General features: G+C 53.7%; 1 protein-coding gene across 3 annotated transcripts in view; it reads left to right on the top strand.

Moving 5' to 3' along the window:
- LOC138822176 (F-box/WD repeat-containing protein 8-like) overlaps positions 1-13,889 on the top strand; it is an 86,350-nt gene extending 72,461 nt beyond the window's left edge. The window contains exons 8-12 of one of the 3 annotated variants that reach the window (XM_070014738.1): positions 132-259; positions 8,756-8,929; positions 10,976-11,086; positions 11,525-11,708; positions 13,571-13,889. In XM_070014738.1, the coding sequence (XP_069870839.1) occupies positions 132-259; positions 8,756-8,929; positions 10,976-11,086; positions 11,525-11,669 (558 nt within the window). In that variant the 3' untranslated portion in view covers positions 11,670-11,708; positions 13,571-13,889. Of the gene's footprint in view, positions 1-131; positions 260-8,755; positions 8,930-10,975; positions 11,087-11,524; positions 12,216-13,570 lie in introns of those variants that run through there. The other 2 variants (XM_070014737.1, XM_070014736.1) reach the window with 2 other exon arrangements.
- Positions 13,890-17,176: the final 3,287 nt, after the last annotated feature.

Below are 17,176 nucleotides of genomic sequence, written 5' to 3' on the forward strand. Positions count from 1 at the left end.
CCAGTCCTGGCAGTGACCTGGAGGTGGCCAGGAGATGCACAGCAGAAGGTGGTCAGCAAGAACAGGGTGGCTGCTCACGCCCTGAGTGATGGAGTGTCCAGCGGTCCTCTGATGTGTGCTTCCTCTCTCAGATCCTGGTGTACAGTCTGGAAGCAGAGCGGTGCCTGTCAAAGCTCGGAAATGCACTGGGTGACTTCACCTGCGTCAACCTCAGGGACAGCCCTCCCCACCTCATGGTCAGCGGCAACATGGACAGGAGGTACGTCTGAGTGTGTGCTGGCCGGTCTCCACCGCCACGTTGCAGCTTTGTCCACCTGAATTGAACGTGTCAGCCCACGACTTGGAGAGCAGAGGCTTGTATTAGGTAATCGTTGGATCCAAATATGTCTGCTCCATTTCTAAGCACCACAGGATGGGGTTCTGTTCAGCCAGTTGGTGAACACAGTTGGTAGGAGGTCCAGCGAGACCACTTGGAATATCTCTTGTCCCCTTGCTGCACAATTTGTTTGGCATTTAAAAGCTCACTTTCTAATATTAAAAACAATAACCTAAGGGATGAATCATGTTCAACAAAACAGGGTTGCCTGCCAAAGGATGTCAAGAGTGTATTTCAGAACACTGCGGTGTCCCTCTGGTGATGGGGAACGAGACTTGATGGGAACGGGTTCCAGTTTCTATTTAGCTGATTAGCAGCCTTCTCTTAACGCATTGGCTTAGAGAGTCGGATTTTCCCCGCACAGGGTCCGGTGCCAGCCACGGACGCTCCGGGAGCCATCAGCATGAAAGGATTAGAAGTGTCTGAAAAGACCCTTGGAGTCCAAATTTTAGGTTTTCCTCCTCCCTGCCCCTCTCCCCTTGTCTTTTTCTTTTCTTTCTTTCTGCTTGTTTTTGGCTGGTTATCTGCCGTGTCTGATCCTGTGCCCTGAGGAGAGGTAGCGTGGCTAGAGGCCAGGGGCTGCTGGCGCCCTCCCCTGGACCGGCCCCGGGCTGCAGGTGGTGGGCCGCTGCACTCAGGAGGTGGGCTGTCCTTCATGCCAAGTCCCAGACCCCTGTCCCGTGGGCCACTGCAGCAGTCTGCAACAGTAACCACTTTATCCAGCCCCCCATCTGCATTCTGCTAGCTTCCCACCCCCTTTTGTATATAGCAAAAAGGTAATGTGGAAAAAAGTATTATATCATTTTTTTAAATTTTTATTTATTTTTATTGTGAAAATACTGTACAGAGGGGTTACAATTACATGGGCAAGGTAATGAGTACATTTCTTATCAAGCATTGTAGCCTCCTCCTTTGTTTCCCCTTCCCATCCTCCCCCCGCCCCCCACCTCATTTTTTTTTCTGAAGACCTAAAATGGTTCATGTTCTGCTGCTTAAGGGTTGAACATTGGACTCAGCTTCTCTCTCTCTCTCTCTCTCTCTCTCTCTCTCTCTCTCTCTCTCTCTCTCTCTCTCTCTCTCTCTCTCTCTCTCTCTCTCTCTCTCTCTCTCTCTCTCTCTCTCTCTCTCTCTCTCTCTCTCTCTCGTTGGTGGTGGTGGTCATGGGGCTTGAACTCTGGGCCTGGGCGCCATTCCTGAGCTCTTCAGCTCTAGGTGAGTGCTCTACTCCTTGAGCCACAGCGCCACTTGTGGTCTTCTGGTGCTTTATTGGAGATACGAGTCTCACAAACTTTCCTGCCAGGGCTGGCTTTGAACCATGATCCTCAGATCTCAGCCTCCTGAGTAGCTAGTATTATAGGCATGAGCCACCAACACCCAGCTCAGCTTTTAAGAGCTGGGCCTGTAGGTAGCTCTGTGTGTGGTGCAGCAAATAGAACGAATCCATACACTCTGAGCTTATCCAAGACCACTTGCAATATCTTGAAAACAAGTAGCTCCAGCCAAGGAGAGCAGGGAGCTCCTGGGGCCCCCAGGTGCTACTTAGGGCTTGAGCACTGGGGCATTCAGCTACAACAAGAGTCCTAGGAAACCAAATGGGGTTCTGGAGAAGAGACTTCAGTGAGCTCACAGCCAAAGGTCATGCGTGACCGCCCGCATGGGGATTGTGCATGCCACAGCTATCTGCGTGTGGAGTTGGCAGTGAGGAGATTGCACTGCCTTTTTCCTTGAGGAGCAAGCCCACCTCATTCTTCACCCACAGCCAGAACAGGAGCTCCATGCCCTCTGCTCAGGTCCAAATGTGCAGGCTAATTCCTTTTTATTAGTAAACAAATATTATGTTTGAAAAAAGCTCCCAGTCTTGTGGAAGAAAAGAACTGGTTGAAGCTGGGTGCTGGTGGCTCACACCTGTAATCCTAGCTACTCAGAAGGCTGAGATGTGAGGATCACAGTTCAAAGCTAGCCCGGGCATGAAAAGTCTACGGGACTCTTATCTCTAATTAACCAAAACCAGAAGTGGTAGTATAGCTCAAAGTGATTGAGCACTATCCTTGAGCAAAAGAGCTCAGGGACAGCGCCTAGGCTCTGAGTTCAGGCCCCACAACCAACAATAAAAAGAATAGGCAAGAGACTTAGACTCGGGGATGGGCAGGGTGGGGGTGCGGTTAAAGTGTTAAAGTATCCCGTAACTAGTGCTGGTACTAGTCTGTTTGACCACAACTGGCATGTCAGGTTTAGCTTCATGTGTAAGAAGACTCTTCAGCTGAGTGCTGGTGGCTCACACCTGTAATCCTAGCTACTCAGGAGGCTGAGATCTGTGGATCAAGGTTTAAAGCCAGCCCAGGCAGGAAAGTCTGTTGAACTCTTATCTCCAATAAACCACTAGAAAACCAGAAGTGGCACTGTGGCTCAAGTGTTAGAGCGCTCGCCTTGAGCTGAAGAGCTGAGGGATAGCACCCAAGCCCAGAGTTCAAGCCCCAAGAACGACAAAAAACAAAACAAAAAAACCCAACTCTTCACAAATTAAAATTCTGGATTCCACAATATGTAATAGAAATACAAAGGTTAAAAACAGCACGGTAGCTGAAGGCTGTAACACTAAACACTAGCTACTTGGGAGGTGAAGATGGAGGGGTAGAGGCAACCCAGCCCAGCCCAGGCATAAAAGTTCATGAGCTCCAACCTCAGCAGGAAAAGCTGGGCCCAGATAGGGGTGCACAAATTTTCATCCAGCTACATGGAGACATGGCTCAAGTGGTAGAGCACCTGTGTAGCAAGTGCTAACAAAGCCCTAAGTTCAAACCCCCAAAACACTAAAAAAGTAAATGCTTTTTAAATAAAAATTGCACATCTGGAGAAAAAGTCAGGCATCCAAATGTTTAAGTGAAGTCTCCCCTTCTTTTCCCCAGAGGCTCTGTCCTGTGGGTAAGATTTCATTAGAGGAGCATTCCCAGGCGTGCAGCTTGTGTTTTGCTTCAAAAGGAACCTGGTCAGATGCTGTGAGAACTGTGCCCTTGCTATCCTTGCATTTTGAAGCTGAGGCCTCCCCGTTCAGTTTAAAGAGTTCAGACTTCCTTGGCCACAGTGCATTTTCCCAGTGCTTTGCAAGTCACGTAGGAATGACTCGGAGGCTAAAAGTAAGTAAAAGTCCAGTTAAGAGAAAAATAACTTCATTAAGGAAAGCAGTTTGAGTAGTTTGCAAATATGAGTGGAATTTTGCAAGCACTTTTACTTTGGGGAGTAGGAAAATGAGAAAAATACGTAGCCTGTTACCGTCTCCAGGGTACAAGGTGGTGAAGCAGGGCGAGTAGAGAGCTGGAGGTGAGGAGAGGTCACCTGAGCCATGAGTTTTCCTGTAGACCAGAAAACAGGTGCAGTGAGGAAGGTGGCGTTCTGCTATGGCATGGCCAGTCAGACTGGTGCCCAGGGCTGCAGCAGCCTCACATCTGTGTGCTCATCAGTCCTGCACATACACCATGCAGAGGTTGCCAAGACTTGGCAGAGGTCGAAATTTTAGTTCTCAGAGTGTCAGCTGTGTCCTGTATGCTCGGTGTCATGAGATTCCCCTCCTGCAACTTCCTACATTAGCACACTTACACTTGTGCATGCTAGCCTTCTGGCATGCCTTTTTCTGGTACTCTGGGCAGATGAAGGATAGCTTTTCTCCATCTTACCTGCATGTATCTCTGTGCTTGGGAGGAAAGCCACAAAGAAGAGGAGGACCCCCCCCATGCCCCCAACTCCCATTTCTTGGACTGCAAAGCTCCTTGAATTGGCCTTTGGTCGGGAAAGATGGAGCTCCTGTCAGAGTCTTAGCCTCCTGCACCACCACTGACTGTGTTGGGCTGTAAGACAAGGCAGGGAAGTGAGGCACTCCTCCCGCAGAGCCCCCCCTGGGACGGACTCTGCTCCTCTGCCTGTTGGCTCCAGTCTGCCTGCTAGAGTTCCCAGGCCTTTTTGTAGCTGACCAATCGGTTCCAGTGATGGTCAGACAACCACTCCACCTTCAGACCTACACCTCCCCACCTCCTTGTGAGCAGCCTAGGCCGCTGCTCTTCTGTGGGTCGCAGGCTTTCTGCCATGTGCTCTTCCTCACCAGTGAGATCTGGGGTAGAAAATGGAGGCATTGGGCTGGTCGCTGGTGGCTCACGCCTGTCATCCTAGCTACTGAGGAGGCTGAGATCTGAGGATCACACTTCAAAGCCAGCCCGGGCAGAAAAGTCCGTGAGACTCTTATCTCCAATTAACCACTAGAAAACCCGCAAGTGGCTTGGTGCCTCAAGCGGTAGATCGCTCGCCTTGAGCTGAAGAGCACAGGGGTAGCGCCCAAGCCCAGAGTTTAAGCCCCATGACCAACAACAAAAAAGAAAGGAAAAGAAAATGGAGGCATTTACTGCTGCTCTGCTGGGAAGAGCCCGAATGAGAGTCAGTGCTATAGATAGATGCAAGCTGTTGTTAGGTTGCTAGGGCAACATTCACTGAACCAACAAATCCTACAGGACGCCTTTCCATGTTCTTAGGTGTAATTTTTTTTTATTGAGTTAGCATTTACTTACCATGTAATTCGTCTATTTAAATTACACAATTCAGTGTTTTTAATGAGTTATACAAGTATCCTCAAAGTAAATTTTAGAACAGGTACATCACCCAAGTAGAGACCTTGTGCTCATCAGTAGTCATTGGCCCTTTCCCAGTTCATTCACCCCCATTCCAGTGTTAGGCCACTCCTCATCTGCTTTCTTTCTCTGCATGTCTACCTGAACTGGGCATGTCATACAAATGGAATGACACGCTCCTTTGTGACTGGCTTCTTCCACTGGGTATTGTGTTTTCAGGACAAAATGTTGTCCCGTCTCTGTCTGTCATTCTCTGCTGTGGCCAAACGCCCCACTGTAATGAGGCCAGTTCAGCTACTGCCCACCGTTCACTGCTAGGTGGGCGTTTGGGCTGCACTCCCCTTCAGCTGTCATGTGCAAGTTTCTGTGTGTCCTCATTTCCTTTGGGTGTATGTACCTGGAGGTGGAATTACTGGCCTGTATGTTGATTCTGTTTAACCATTTGAGGAATTGCCAGGCTCTTTGTTAACGTGACTGTGCTTCTTACATGCCCATACACCTTACAAGGGTTCCATTTTCTCATCATAGCCATCCTCACATATGTGCAGCAGGGCCTGCTTGTGGTTTGCATTTGCATTTCCTGATGCTGGTGGTGTCTGGCATCCTTTCATGTGCACCCTGTCTTTTATGTGCACCCTGTCTTTCATGTACATTCCCACATCTTCTGAGAGGCCACTATCCAGACCTTGTCTGTAGTTGTCTTGCCTTTTGATTGTTGAGTTGTGACTTTTTTACTTATTTGGATACCAGTCCCATACTGGATATGTGATCTGCAATATTCCATTTCCTAACTAAGGTTACAAAGGTTTCCCACCACATTTTCTTGAGGGCTCTGTGGACTTGTGGGTACATTGAGGTGTGTGACCAACTAGGAGGTGATTTTTGTAAGGGTGTGAATGTAGCAGGGTCCATCCTAATGCATTGCGTGCAGACCCTGATGCATTGCGTGTAGCCCCTGATGCATTGTGTGTAGCCCCTGATGCATTGCGTGTAGCCCCTGATGCATTGAGTGTAGCCCCTGATGCATTGAGTGTAGCCCCTGATGCATTGAGTGTAGCCCCTGATGCATTGCGTGTAGCCCCTGATGCGTTGCATGTAGCCCCTGATGCGTTGCGTGTAGCCCCTGATGCGTTGCGTGCAAACCCAATTGTCCCAGCACCACGGGTGTAGGCTGTTCTTTCCCATCGAACTATCTTAGCAGCGTTCTTGAAGAATTTGAGAGCTTTTTGTAAACTCTCAGTCCCAATGCCAGCACCACACTGTCTTAAAGATTCTAGGTTTTCTACAGTGTGCTTCAAATGCTGCAGTATTAATTGTATGTGAAATTTTAAAAAGTTGTGTTGTCATCTTCTTGTGCAACATGAATAGTCGCATGTAATTCATCAAAAGTGAGTTAAATTAATCACATGCCTTGTTTTACAGCAATCCATGATCATCACCACCCTCAGGTAGTGTCTCAGGCCAGCTTGTCAGATGCCGTGGAGTTTGAGTTTAGCGAGGTCTTCTGGACCTCTGATGCTGACCTCCAGAGGAAGCAGGCCTATAGAGGGCAGGGACCAGGTGCTGGCAGGCAGTGACTCTCCATGATCCCGATGTTTTGTTCTGTATTCAGAGGGTTTAAACCTGAAACACTCATGTACTAAGCCCAGCTGAATGAAGCTGGGTGGGTCTACTTAAAACTCATGCTTTTCTAGTTGCTGAACCATTCATCCCAGCTGGGGCTGTGCATTAAAGCTGTCCACATCAATGCGTAAATCGGTGTTTGAAATCCTCTTTAATAGCTCAGGTTTAGTGAGAGCAAATAGAATCTTGTATTAATTTTTTAAAAAAAAACTCATTTTCCACTGCAGTAGTGTGGTACTCACTGCACACTATTGAAAATGAACTATACAATTTGTAAATGGGGGCAGAAGAGAGTGGGGAAGGGGTGACATGGTCCAAAAAGAAATGTGCTCTTTACGTGACTTACGTAACTGTTACTCCTCTGTATGTCACTTTGTACAATAACAAACAAATTTTTTAAACTAATTTTCCCGATTAGTTTGGTCACAAAAACAAAAACCCCCAAACGGTGTTTTAGTGCCTTGTAGCTTGTCCCCTTTATTTTTTGGATAGAAATAAAGCTGGAGTTCAGGCCTTCTTAATGAAACTGCTGAGCCAGAGTCTGAACAGGCTCAGCTTTGCCACCAGACACGCTTTGCTTTATTACTATGTAGGACTGCTTCATCCAAACCAATAGGAAGTTGCGCCCCCAATTAAAGAGTCTGCGCGCTTCCTGCCACCTGACAGATAGAAAGTCGTGGCTTGCTGCCTGCTGTCAGAGCCCGCACGGGGCGCAAATGTTGCCTTTGCTCCATCTGCAATGTTAGAATAAGTTATTCAGAGCCCTGAACACAGGACCATCCCGAGCGTGCCTCCCCCTCGGTTCCAGCACGTTTTCCTGCCATCAGATGGATGCTCCTCTGCTGGAGTCTTTGGAAGGTTCTGGTGTCTTTTGTTTTAATTGGCGGGCTAGAGCCGCCTCCTAGGGTGTGATTTTCATTAGAGGGGCTGCAGAGAGGGAGTGTTGGAACGGTCCTCCAAGCCCAACCATGAATATTAAACATAATACAATTACAGCTTTCAGACCAATTATTTTTCTTTTCAGTGGGCAAAGTTGATGAAATCCCCGCTCGATGGAGGATCACACCAGCTCCCATTGGCTCCCTTTGTCCCTGGAATTGGCGTCTTGGCATGCCGTCGGGCCCGTTTGTTGTACTACCTGCTGCCCAGTGTGGAGTGCTGCGTGGCGTGCAGAGAATGCAGGCTGGCCGAGGTCCACTGCATTTCACCGTCAGGCGTTCGAGGCCCATCCCCACTTCTCACTTTCTGTAAATTTGATGGCCTGAGTGGACTTGGCCTGCTGGAGAGTTTGCACTGCTGGCTGTAGACAAGAATCCAGAATAATGCCTCTTAAGATGTCAGGGGGAGAAGAAAGGGCCCCCTTTTTTCCTGGGCCAGGGAGGAGGTGTTCAAGTCTGCCCGGGCCAGTAATGTCAAGGACACTGCCGCTATATGTCTTGGTGTAGCTGTTTATTTGGTTGGAGCCCTCCGTGCTAATATTAAAATACAACAGGAAAACAGATGGTAAACTTTGAACTTCTGGACCAAATTTATGTTTGCTTTTGTCTCCTTAACAGCCAAACTGTAAATTATAGACTATAAATATCCAACAGGGGCTCAGGGGCTCTTCATGGACATAGCCACAGCAGAATACACCCTGTTCACCAAACACACACTGAAAAAGTACTTGGGCTAAATTTTTCTGTCCCTGCTTTCATGTGGATAGTCGAAGCACGGAGAGAGGGTCTGCCGCACAGGTCTTTGGACAGCCTTGATCCTTTCTTTCTTCTTTGTCCAGTCGCCTTAGGTTGCTGTACAGATCTTTGGACAGAGTCGGTCCTTTCTCTCTTCTCAGTCCTGGGTCTTGAACTCCGGGTCTAGGAGCTGTCCCTGACCTTTTTTGGTCAAGGCTGGAGTCACATCTTAGAGATAAGAATCTCACAGACCTTCGTGCCTGGGCTGGCCTTGAACTGTGTTCCTCAGATGTCAGCCTCCTGAGTAGCTGGGATTACAGGTGTGAGCCACCGGTGCCCGGCTCACACTTTCTAAATGACCACAGGATGGTAATGCACTCACAATACCCAGTTTCCCACCTGAGGAATGTCAGGGACTTGGTCATTTTGGGCAGTAGTGCTAACCCCATTTCCCTTTCTTCCTTCTCCAGGGTGAGGATCCATGACCTCCGCACTGATAAAATCGCCCTGTCCCTCTCCGCTCACCAGCTGGGGGTCTCTGCCGTCCAGATGGACGACTGGAAGATTGTGAGTGGAGGCGAGGAAGGCCTGGTGTCCGTGTGGGATTATCGCATGAACCAGAAGCTGTGGGAGGCCCACTCCAGGTGAGGTGCCCCCGCCCCCCGGGCCTCCCTTCTGGAAGTGCCAGCGCCGGCTCTCACGAGGGCACTGAGGCCTGCAGGTGCAGCCGCTCTGATCTTAGTATGCCATGCTTTATGCCCAGCCTGCCCTCAGCCATTTCTCACGAGTGCTCTACTGTCATTTTAGAATTCCACCATCTTATTGGGAAGGCAGAACGGTAACTGGAAAATGTAGGTAACCACCTCAGCTGGGCAGGATGTGACCCACCCCAATGAGAGCCAAGGGGTCGGAGTGCCCCAGGACACCTTTCTGCCCAAGTGGCACCCCACTGAGGGCCAAGGACACCTGTCTGCCTGCAAGCCCTTCTGTTCATGTGTCACCTCTGTACTGCTAGGGCTTTCCTCAGGCTGTTTGGATGCTTCAGCTAGGAGAGATTTGTCATTTCAGCCTTTAATGCAGCTATTCAGCAGATAAATAGACAACATCCCACGCACAGGCAGACAGGTGGGAACCGTTCTCCCACCAAGAAGAACCGATGAAAAGCAAAGGTGGGTTCAAGAGCCCACACCCTGCCATGACACACGAGGCCAACTGCTTACAAGATCCCTGCGAGCCGGCGCCAGTAGCTCGCGCTCCTGAGCCCAGCTACTCAGGAAGCGGAGAGCTGAGGATTGTTTGTGATTCCAAGCCAGCCCGGGCAGGAAAGTTCATGAGACATTTACCGCCAATAAGCTTCTCAGAAAAAGCTCAGAGTGGTGCTGTGGCACAAGTAAGTAGTAGATCACTAGCCTTGAGCAAAAGAAGCTCAGGGACAGCACCTAGTCCCAGAGTTCAAGCCCCAAGACCAGCAAGAGCCTACTTCATAACCTCACAGTAGAGGCTGTGCGGGAGAGCTTCCCTCCCTGGCTTTCTTTCAGTGCCTCTCCAAACCCACATTCTAGAGACATGAGCATAATCAGGAGACCAGGAACAAAGCCTTCCAGTGGCAAGTCTTAGTCTGGGAAGCAGTGCACCTGTCACCACTGAAGTCCGTGGTGATTCACCGTGTGGCCACTAGGTGGCATCACAAGGCTGGAATCCCGGCACCTTGCTGGCTCTCCACCTGGAGGCCAGACCCTGCCTGGCTGTTTCCCAATGAGCTGGTTTCTGTGGTGCGGTGCCTTCCTATAGGCCATTCAGGGCAAGCGAGGCGAGTGGTCCAGGCTAGGTCTCCCCTAGCTGTGGTCCTGCCACAGCTAGCACCAGCAGCTGCCTGTCCCCTCCCTCCCCAGGGGCGTTTTCACCCACCAGCTGATCCCTTCCCTCTGCAGGGCCTGTCAAGAGTCCAGGAGCCCCACCCATCCATTGCTCTCCTAAGCTCCAGTGCAGCAGTCTACTTCATCCATCATCCTCCTGTCTGGCACCAGCAGTCAGGCCGAGACCAGGCCTTTCCCTGTCATTCTCCTCCCCCAGCCTCCCCGGCCTACGCCTCCAACCTGAGGCCTCCCCTGCGTCCAGCCAGCCCGTCCTCTGCTGTACCATTCTCAGCCGGCCTGACTGGTGTCTCCCATCCTGCCCTCGCTTTGGCTGCTTTCTAGAAGGATACAGCTTACCTCCTGCTAGTTGGGAAGCCCTCTGCGACGCCGTGCCACCTGGCATTTCCTGGTTCTGTGCTGTGGTCGCAGCAAGCACTGCAGGAAGTGCTGTGGGATGGAAGAAGTCTCTGCTTTGGCAAACAGACTCAATGTCCCCTTCCCAGATCCTCGGAACATGCTTTCCCCCCCAGAGCACAGAGCCATGGGGCCCACTGGGCCCTTCGCTCCCCCCACCCTAGACCCACCCCAGGCCTTCCAGCCAGGGCCACAGACAGGGGACAGGCCTCCCTGCACACAGATGGTCGGTTTCACCTTGAGTCGTTAGGCCCTGAAACACAAGTGCCTTGCCGATCCGATCTCCAGCCGCCTCGGGAGCGGAGGCGGGACAGGGCCCTGTGGACACTCCGCCTCTGCTGTGAGTCCGCTTCCGAGCACAGAGCAGGTGTCCATTGTGCTTCCACGCACACTCACGGTGCGTCTCTCCTCTGTCTGCAGACACCCTGTGCGCCACGTAGCCTTCAACAGCCACAGCCTCGTCACAGCCCACGTGCCCTATGAGAGGGTGGTGCGCAACTCCGACCTGGACAACTTCGCCACGCACAGGAGGTCAGATGCTAACCATGGCTTGCTGATGAAACCGCCTTGATGCCACCTCAGCCGCATCTGTGTCCAGGCCTGGCCCCCCTTTTGTAGGAGTTGGGAACGCGATGTTGGCTGTAGGGGAGCTCAGAGCATGCGTACGAGGTGCTTCCCGGATGTGCTCCCCAGCCGCCCACAGCATCTGTGCAGGGAGGACCAGGAGGTGGCAGTAGCCTGGCCAAGAGGGAGGCACTCTGCTTCCCAGGTCGGGGCCAGCCCAGGCAGGACCAGGGCAGGAGGGCGCAGGGGCTGCTTACGATCTCACTATGGGCTACTCTTCTAAGCAGCCGCTCTGAGGCCTCCTCGTCTTCTTGCTTGACCCACAGCGTGCCCCGGGAGACCTGTATAACACGTACCTCCTGCAGACAGAGGCTGTCCTGACCTGTGCTCCCTTGCTTCCTCCAGACACCGGGGGCTGATCCATGCCTACGAGTTTGCGGTGGACCAGCTGGCCCTTCAGAGCTCTCTTCCTGTCTGCCGCTCGTCCTGTGACGTCATGGCTACGTACAACTACGACCTCGCACTGGCCTTTCCCTATGACAGTGTGTAGGGAGTCACCCCACCTGGGAGTAGAAAGAACACAGGGCAGGTAATTTTATCCATTTACCACAGTGCCCTGCACTGGGTGGCAAAGGTTTGAGCCGCCTGCTCCCCCCACCCTGGAGCTTATCAGCCGGCTTTGTTCATCTTGCTCTGTTCTCTCTCTCTCTCTCTCCTGTGGCTTTGAATATCACACACTAATGACTCAAACTGAACTTCCTTCCACATGCTGCCCGGCCTGGCCTATCTGGGACCTGACACCCTCCCTGGCCCCGTCCTGGGCACCGGGACCTCAGCTCCACAAGGCCCAGTGGACTCTCTCTCCCTGGAGTCCTTGAGGTGCCCCAGCCTCGGCACCTCCTTCCTTTGGGTTGCAGATCCTACTCAGGCACTGAGGATCAGCACTGAGCTGCACCCTGCTCCACCACCACCCAATGTACACAGCAAAGCAGTGCCTTTTCTGGATAGATTTTACCATGGCTCATAATTATATATTTATACAGTTATTTCACTGGGACTATTTTGCGTTGATACACAGTAAACATTTTCTAATGTGGATTAAGCGGCCACTCTCTCCGGGGATGGGAGACGGGGTTACTGTGAGGACAGGGAGGCGGGCAGGGGACCAGGAGCCTCTCTCCACAGTCCTGAGAGTGCCCACCCACAGCTCGTGGCTGCGCCCGTGCACAGCCACCTCGAACACTGATGGAGCTAGAGAGGGAGAGGAGGTCAGGCCCGTGGACACTGTCATTAACCCTGGCCCATAGGTGGTGCAGAACTTTGTGCCTTCTCAAATTCCTGTAGACCACGCGCCGGACACGCTGTGTGACGGCCACCAGATCTCTCAGTGAGCAGAAGGTCCCAACCCCAGGGCAGTGGCGCTAGAATCACAAAGCCCATTATGGAAAAGCCTGTAGAAATTCCAGACACCTCTGACTCTGCCTTAGAGGGGAATAAAAAGAGAAAGAGCACTTCTCTAACGAGGGTGCTGAACGTCCAAACCTGGGGAGCCAGAGTGGGGCTGGAGCAAGGAGGGGGCATTGCAAAGGGGACTGAGCCCCCTGTGGCTGTCCCAGGAAGGGAGCAGGAGCCCCGCAGTTCCCAGAACGTGAAGGACAGGTTTTCGCTGTTGACGGAGGTGCGGGAGGGAGCCAGAGGCCGTCTTGGAGGCTCTGCAGGTGCACCGGCGGTGACTGGCCGTGCTCACCTGGGCTCCCCTCACTCACCGCCCACAAGTGATGGCTTCCTGTTCCTCACCCTGCTACGGAGCTCCAGCTCTAGCCAAGGCCTGGAGGGCTTGAAGAGAGCCTGAAGCCAGACCTAGATGCTGCCTCCTTTCAGACCCCTGAGAGCCCCTCCCGCCCTGTCTGGTCCTGTGCTGTCCATCACCCACTCCTCCCTGAGCAAAGCCGCCCAGGCCCCGCCTCCTGCTCACTCATCCCGTCCCGCTTGGAAACGCCTTTTCTTTTCAGGAGGGCGGCTCATCTTACAGCAGTCCCCCTCCCAAGCTCATTGAAGAGCTTCAAAGAAATGAGACCCAGAAATCTCACCAAAGTTAAAAATGGTTTTCAGGGGGCTTGGAATGTGGCTCAGTGGTAGAGCACTGGCCTCACATGCATGAGGTCCTGGGTTCGATTCCTCAGCACTGCATACACAGCAAAAGCCAGAAGTGGTGCTGTGGCTCAAGTGGTAGAGTGCTAGCTTTGAGCAAAAGCAGCTCAAGGACAGTGCCCAGGCCCTGAGTTCAAGCCCCAGGACTAGTAAAAAAAAAAAAAAAAAAAAAAAAAGCCAGGCGCTGGTGGCTTATGCCTGTAATCCTACCTACTCAGGAGGCTGAGATCTGAGGATTGCAATTCAGAGCCAGCCTGGGCAGGAAAGTCCGTGAGACTCTTATCTCCAATTCATCACCAGAAAACCGGAAGTGGTGCAGTGGCTCTAGCCTTGAGCTGAAGAGCTGAGGGACAGCGCCCAGGCCCAGAGTTCAAGCCCCATGACCGACAAAACAAAAACAACAAAATTCCATAGAGCCTTTGTGTTCCTGCTCCACTGTATGTAGCCCAGCGCTTGCTGGTGACGCAGCTTCTCTGGTGGCACTTCTCTGGACCTCCAGTGCCCGTCAGCTGTGTGGCCTCGGCATCACCCCCTCCCCCCCCCCTCCTACCCCCCCCCCCCCGCCCCGCACGCCACTCCCCATTACACAGTAGGTGCTCTCAACTTCCTGTGGTCAGCTTACTTTCCCACTGCAGGGCGCACGCTGCCAGCTCGCTCCCACTCTGTCGTGCTGGCGGGGGGGGGGAGGGGGCTCCTTGTCCAGGGACCACAAGACCCACCTTTCCTTGCCCTCCAGTCCATGCCAGGGAAGGTGATGGCCCCAGGAAGTCCTCCCCCAGGGGAACCGAGCCTCTCCCCTGGGAGAAGCACCTGGGAGGGGGCGGTGCGTCCAGCCCCAGCCGGCTGCTGGCTGAAGCAGCCTTGCTGCGCTTGCTCTGGCCGGGGTGCAGCTCCCCTGACTGGGGTGCCCGCTTTGAACAGCAGCTGCGGCCGCGGTGAGCTGATGGTGCTGGCTGGCCAGGCGGTGGCGCGTGTGCCACACAGACCTGCCCATCACCCCAGGCAGCCAGGCCAGATGGTTACCTGGCTGCTGAAGCAGGGCCCGCGGCGACTTGGCCACGCTGCTCTCGTGTGCGGCGGCAGATACCCGCCCGCTGGGCTTCAGGGGGGCTGCGGGCCTCCAGGAGCAGCCCCTGGCTCTGTGCGAGGCCCTGTTCTTTCCCCAGAAAGGAGAAAGCCCGCCCTTGCCCAGGCATGGCGACGGCTGGCGGCTTCTTGGAAATGGACAGGGCAGCATGCTCCGTCCACGCACCCTTCCCCTCACTGCTGCCCAGGGGAACGGCCCCCAAGGCGCCCCCAGGCCTGCCCAGGCTTCGTCTCCTGCCGACTCTCTGCCCTGGGCCCAGCCCTCCTGGCTGTTCTCACCCACACCTGGCCTGCTGGCCATTGTGCACACGGGCAGAGCCGGAGACAAAGACCCCGAGGATGCCCCAGAGTGGGGTGACGTGGTCCTGGCTCCTGTTCATGCCACCCCAAGGTGACCTTGGGAAGACACCTACACAGCCAGTGCTTTCCAGACCCTCCAAGCTCCCTTGCAGTTTTAACGAGGCCCGCTTGAGCCCCAGGGCACCCCACAGCCTTCCTCACCGCAGGTGGGCAGGGACCCGGCCAGGGCTGTGATGGATGCTTTCCTGTTAGCACAGCAAAGAGAACTTTCTAGTCACTTGGACCCAAAAATAACAGCAAGGGGTTCTCTTTTGTTGGCCTCTTAATAACTCGTTCCCCAGAGGCCAGGGCAGAGGGCCTGTGGTCCTGCCCAGTCCCCGTCCATAATTCATGTGTCACCCGCTGCCAGTTTCCACCTGCCGCTCCTATAAAGTTTCTGTTCCATAGCTCTATGTGAAGCTCCGCTCACGTGCTTGCCACAAACCACCAGACTGTCCTGACATTTCAAAGCCAGCCCTTCCCTCAGGTAGCATGGCAGTACAGGACAAGACCCCTCTTCCAGGTTCTTCCAGCAAAGGGCTGAAGATTGGAGGCCACTTCGGCCTCTGCCCGGGTCCCCTGGCCCTGCTTGGTTCTCCACCCACAGCCCTGGTCTCCCAGTGCCCACTTATCAGCGGCCTCCAAATATTTAACTTAGTGCTGAATTCCACCGAGTTCCGTGTAACTCGGGATGGGAAAGATCGTTACCAGCCCTTCCCATTCGCCTCTCTTAGAACAAGTTAGGCACAAGCAGCACCTGTTCAGGCTGTTCGGTTTGGTTTGTATTCCCTGCCAGGCGCAGGGGGGCTGCTGCCCTCAGTCAGGGGCTGTGCAGCCAGAACTCCCCTCCTGGGCATGCCCAGCAGTGGGCAGGTAGCAAGAATCCTTCCCCAGCCACCTGCTTCCCGTCTCACAGGCCTCACTGCCCAGATGGCCTGGCTACCCCCACATCCATGCCTGGAGCGGTGGCCCTCCGTCTTTGCTGATCAAAGGCCAGCCACCCCGCGGGTTGCTGGGAATTGGGCTGCACAGGCGGAGAGCAGGTTTGCACCAACTCAGCCCACACCACTGGTGCAAAGCACTCCAGGAGCTGGCCGCAGAGCCCCAGGTAACCCTGGAGCCCCAGAGCCTTAACCCTGCCGGCTAGACAGCACCCTCGTGCTGGGATAGGAGCTCGCGTCTCAGCAGCACGCACGAGATGTGGAATCACTCATTGTATTTCACTTTTTAGATGAACCATGGCCCAAAGCTTCAAAGACACCGGGCACGAACGAGCCCACAGCAGCTCTGTCTCCCCAGCGAGAGCTCCCGGCATGGGGGCCCAGGGCGGTTATTTATTATTTATAAAAAGCATTTTGCATTCATGAACTGCCTTTGTTAGAAAAATCCAAATCAGAACACAGGGGAGTGGCTCCAGGCCCATGGCAGGCAGGCTGCTCAGGAGACGGCCTGAGCATGCAGGCATGGAGCCAGCGGTGTGGTTCCAGACACTTCCTGGAGAGGAGCTCAGTGACGACGTTGGCCCCTCACACCACCCCAGCGACCTCCTAGAACCCCAGCCCAGCCCGCAGGGTCAACTTGGCAAAGCGTCTCCCCAGATTCCCAGCCTCCCTTCCCGCCTGCTGCCTCAGCCCTGGTGGAGCTGAGGCCTGGCGGTGCGTGGATCACCAGGTCTGCCGAGCACGGTCTCGCGCACTGACCGCCGCCCGCCACGTGAGGAGGAGCCAAATGGCCTCCAGTTGCCATCTGCCACCACCAGGAGCCACTCCCAACCAGAAACCTGCGGACCTCAGCTTCCCTCCCGTGGCGGGGGGAATCTCCCAAAGCCCACTGCTTCCCCCGTCCCCGCATCCCTTTGATTTGCCACTCCCTTTCTTTAGCCATTTAACACCAACTTGAACCTCAGACACAGCCCGGGGACCCTGATGGGCTGCCACGTTTCTAATGATGAGCGTCAGATTAGGACACGCCGTGAAAGTAAACCATCCAACACCAAGAACCAGCCACAGAAGAAAGCACTTGGGGGCCCGGGGCTGGGACAGCTACACAAGCAGGGCTCTGGGGCCCTGTGCAGAGCCCCGGGCAAGGAGGCCGTCTCTGCATCAGCATCTCCCCCCTCCACCCCCCCAGACCCTCATGGAGGCCAGCTCTAAGCCTGGCTCACTATCACAGTGTTATCAGGATTGTACCAAGGAGCAAGCTGAACCTCCAGACCAGGACGGGCACACCCACAGGCTTTCACCTCCCCCCCCAGAACATGTTTCCTAGGGGATCTTAGGTTTCTACAAACCCAAGGCTGGGGCGGAGCACAGGAGACCGTGCATGCTCAGTATTAAAACCGAATGAGAAACAAAACAGCAGCCATGGCTGGGTATCCAGAGAACTTTCTGGAAGGTAGGGAGATAGCAGCTGAACCAAGCATCTTGTAAATGCCCACAAGAGACTTGGAGAACTGACTACAGCCTCCCCAACCTTTGCTGC

This window comes from Dipodomys merriami, unplaced genomic scaffold (assembly GCF_024711535.1).
Source record: "Dipodomys merriami isolate MVZ:Mamm:240054 unplaced genomic scaffold, mDipMer1.0.p SCAF_995, whole genome shotgun sequence".
Classification (NCBI taxonomy): Eukaryota; Metazoa; Chordata; class Mammalia; order Rodentia; family Heteromyidae; genus Dipodomys; species Dipodomys merriami.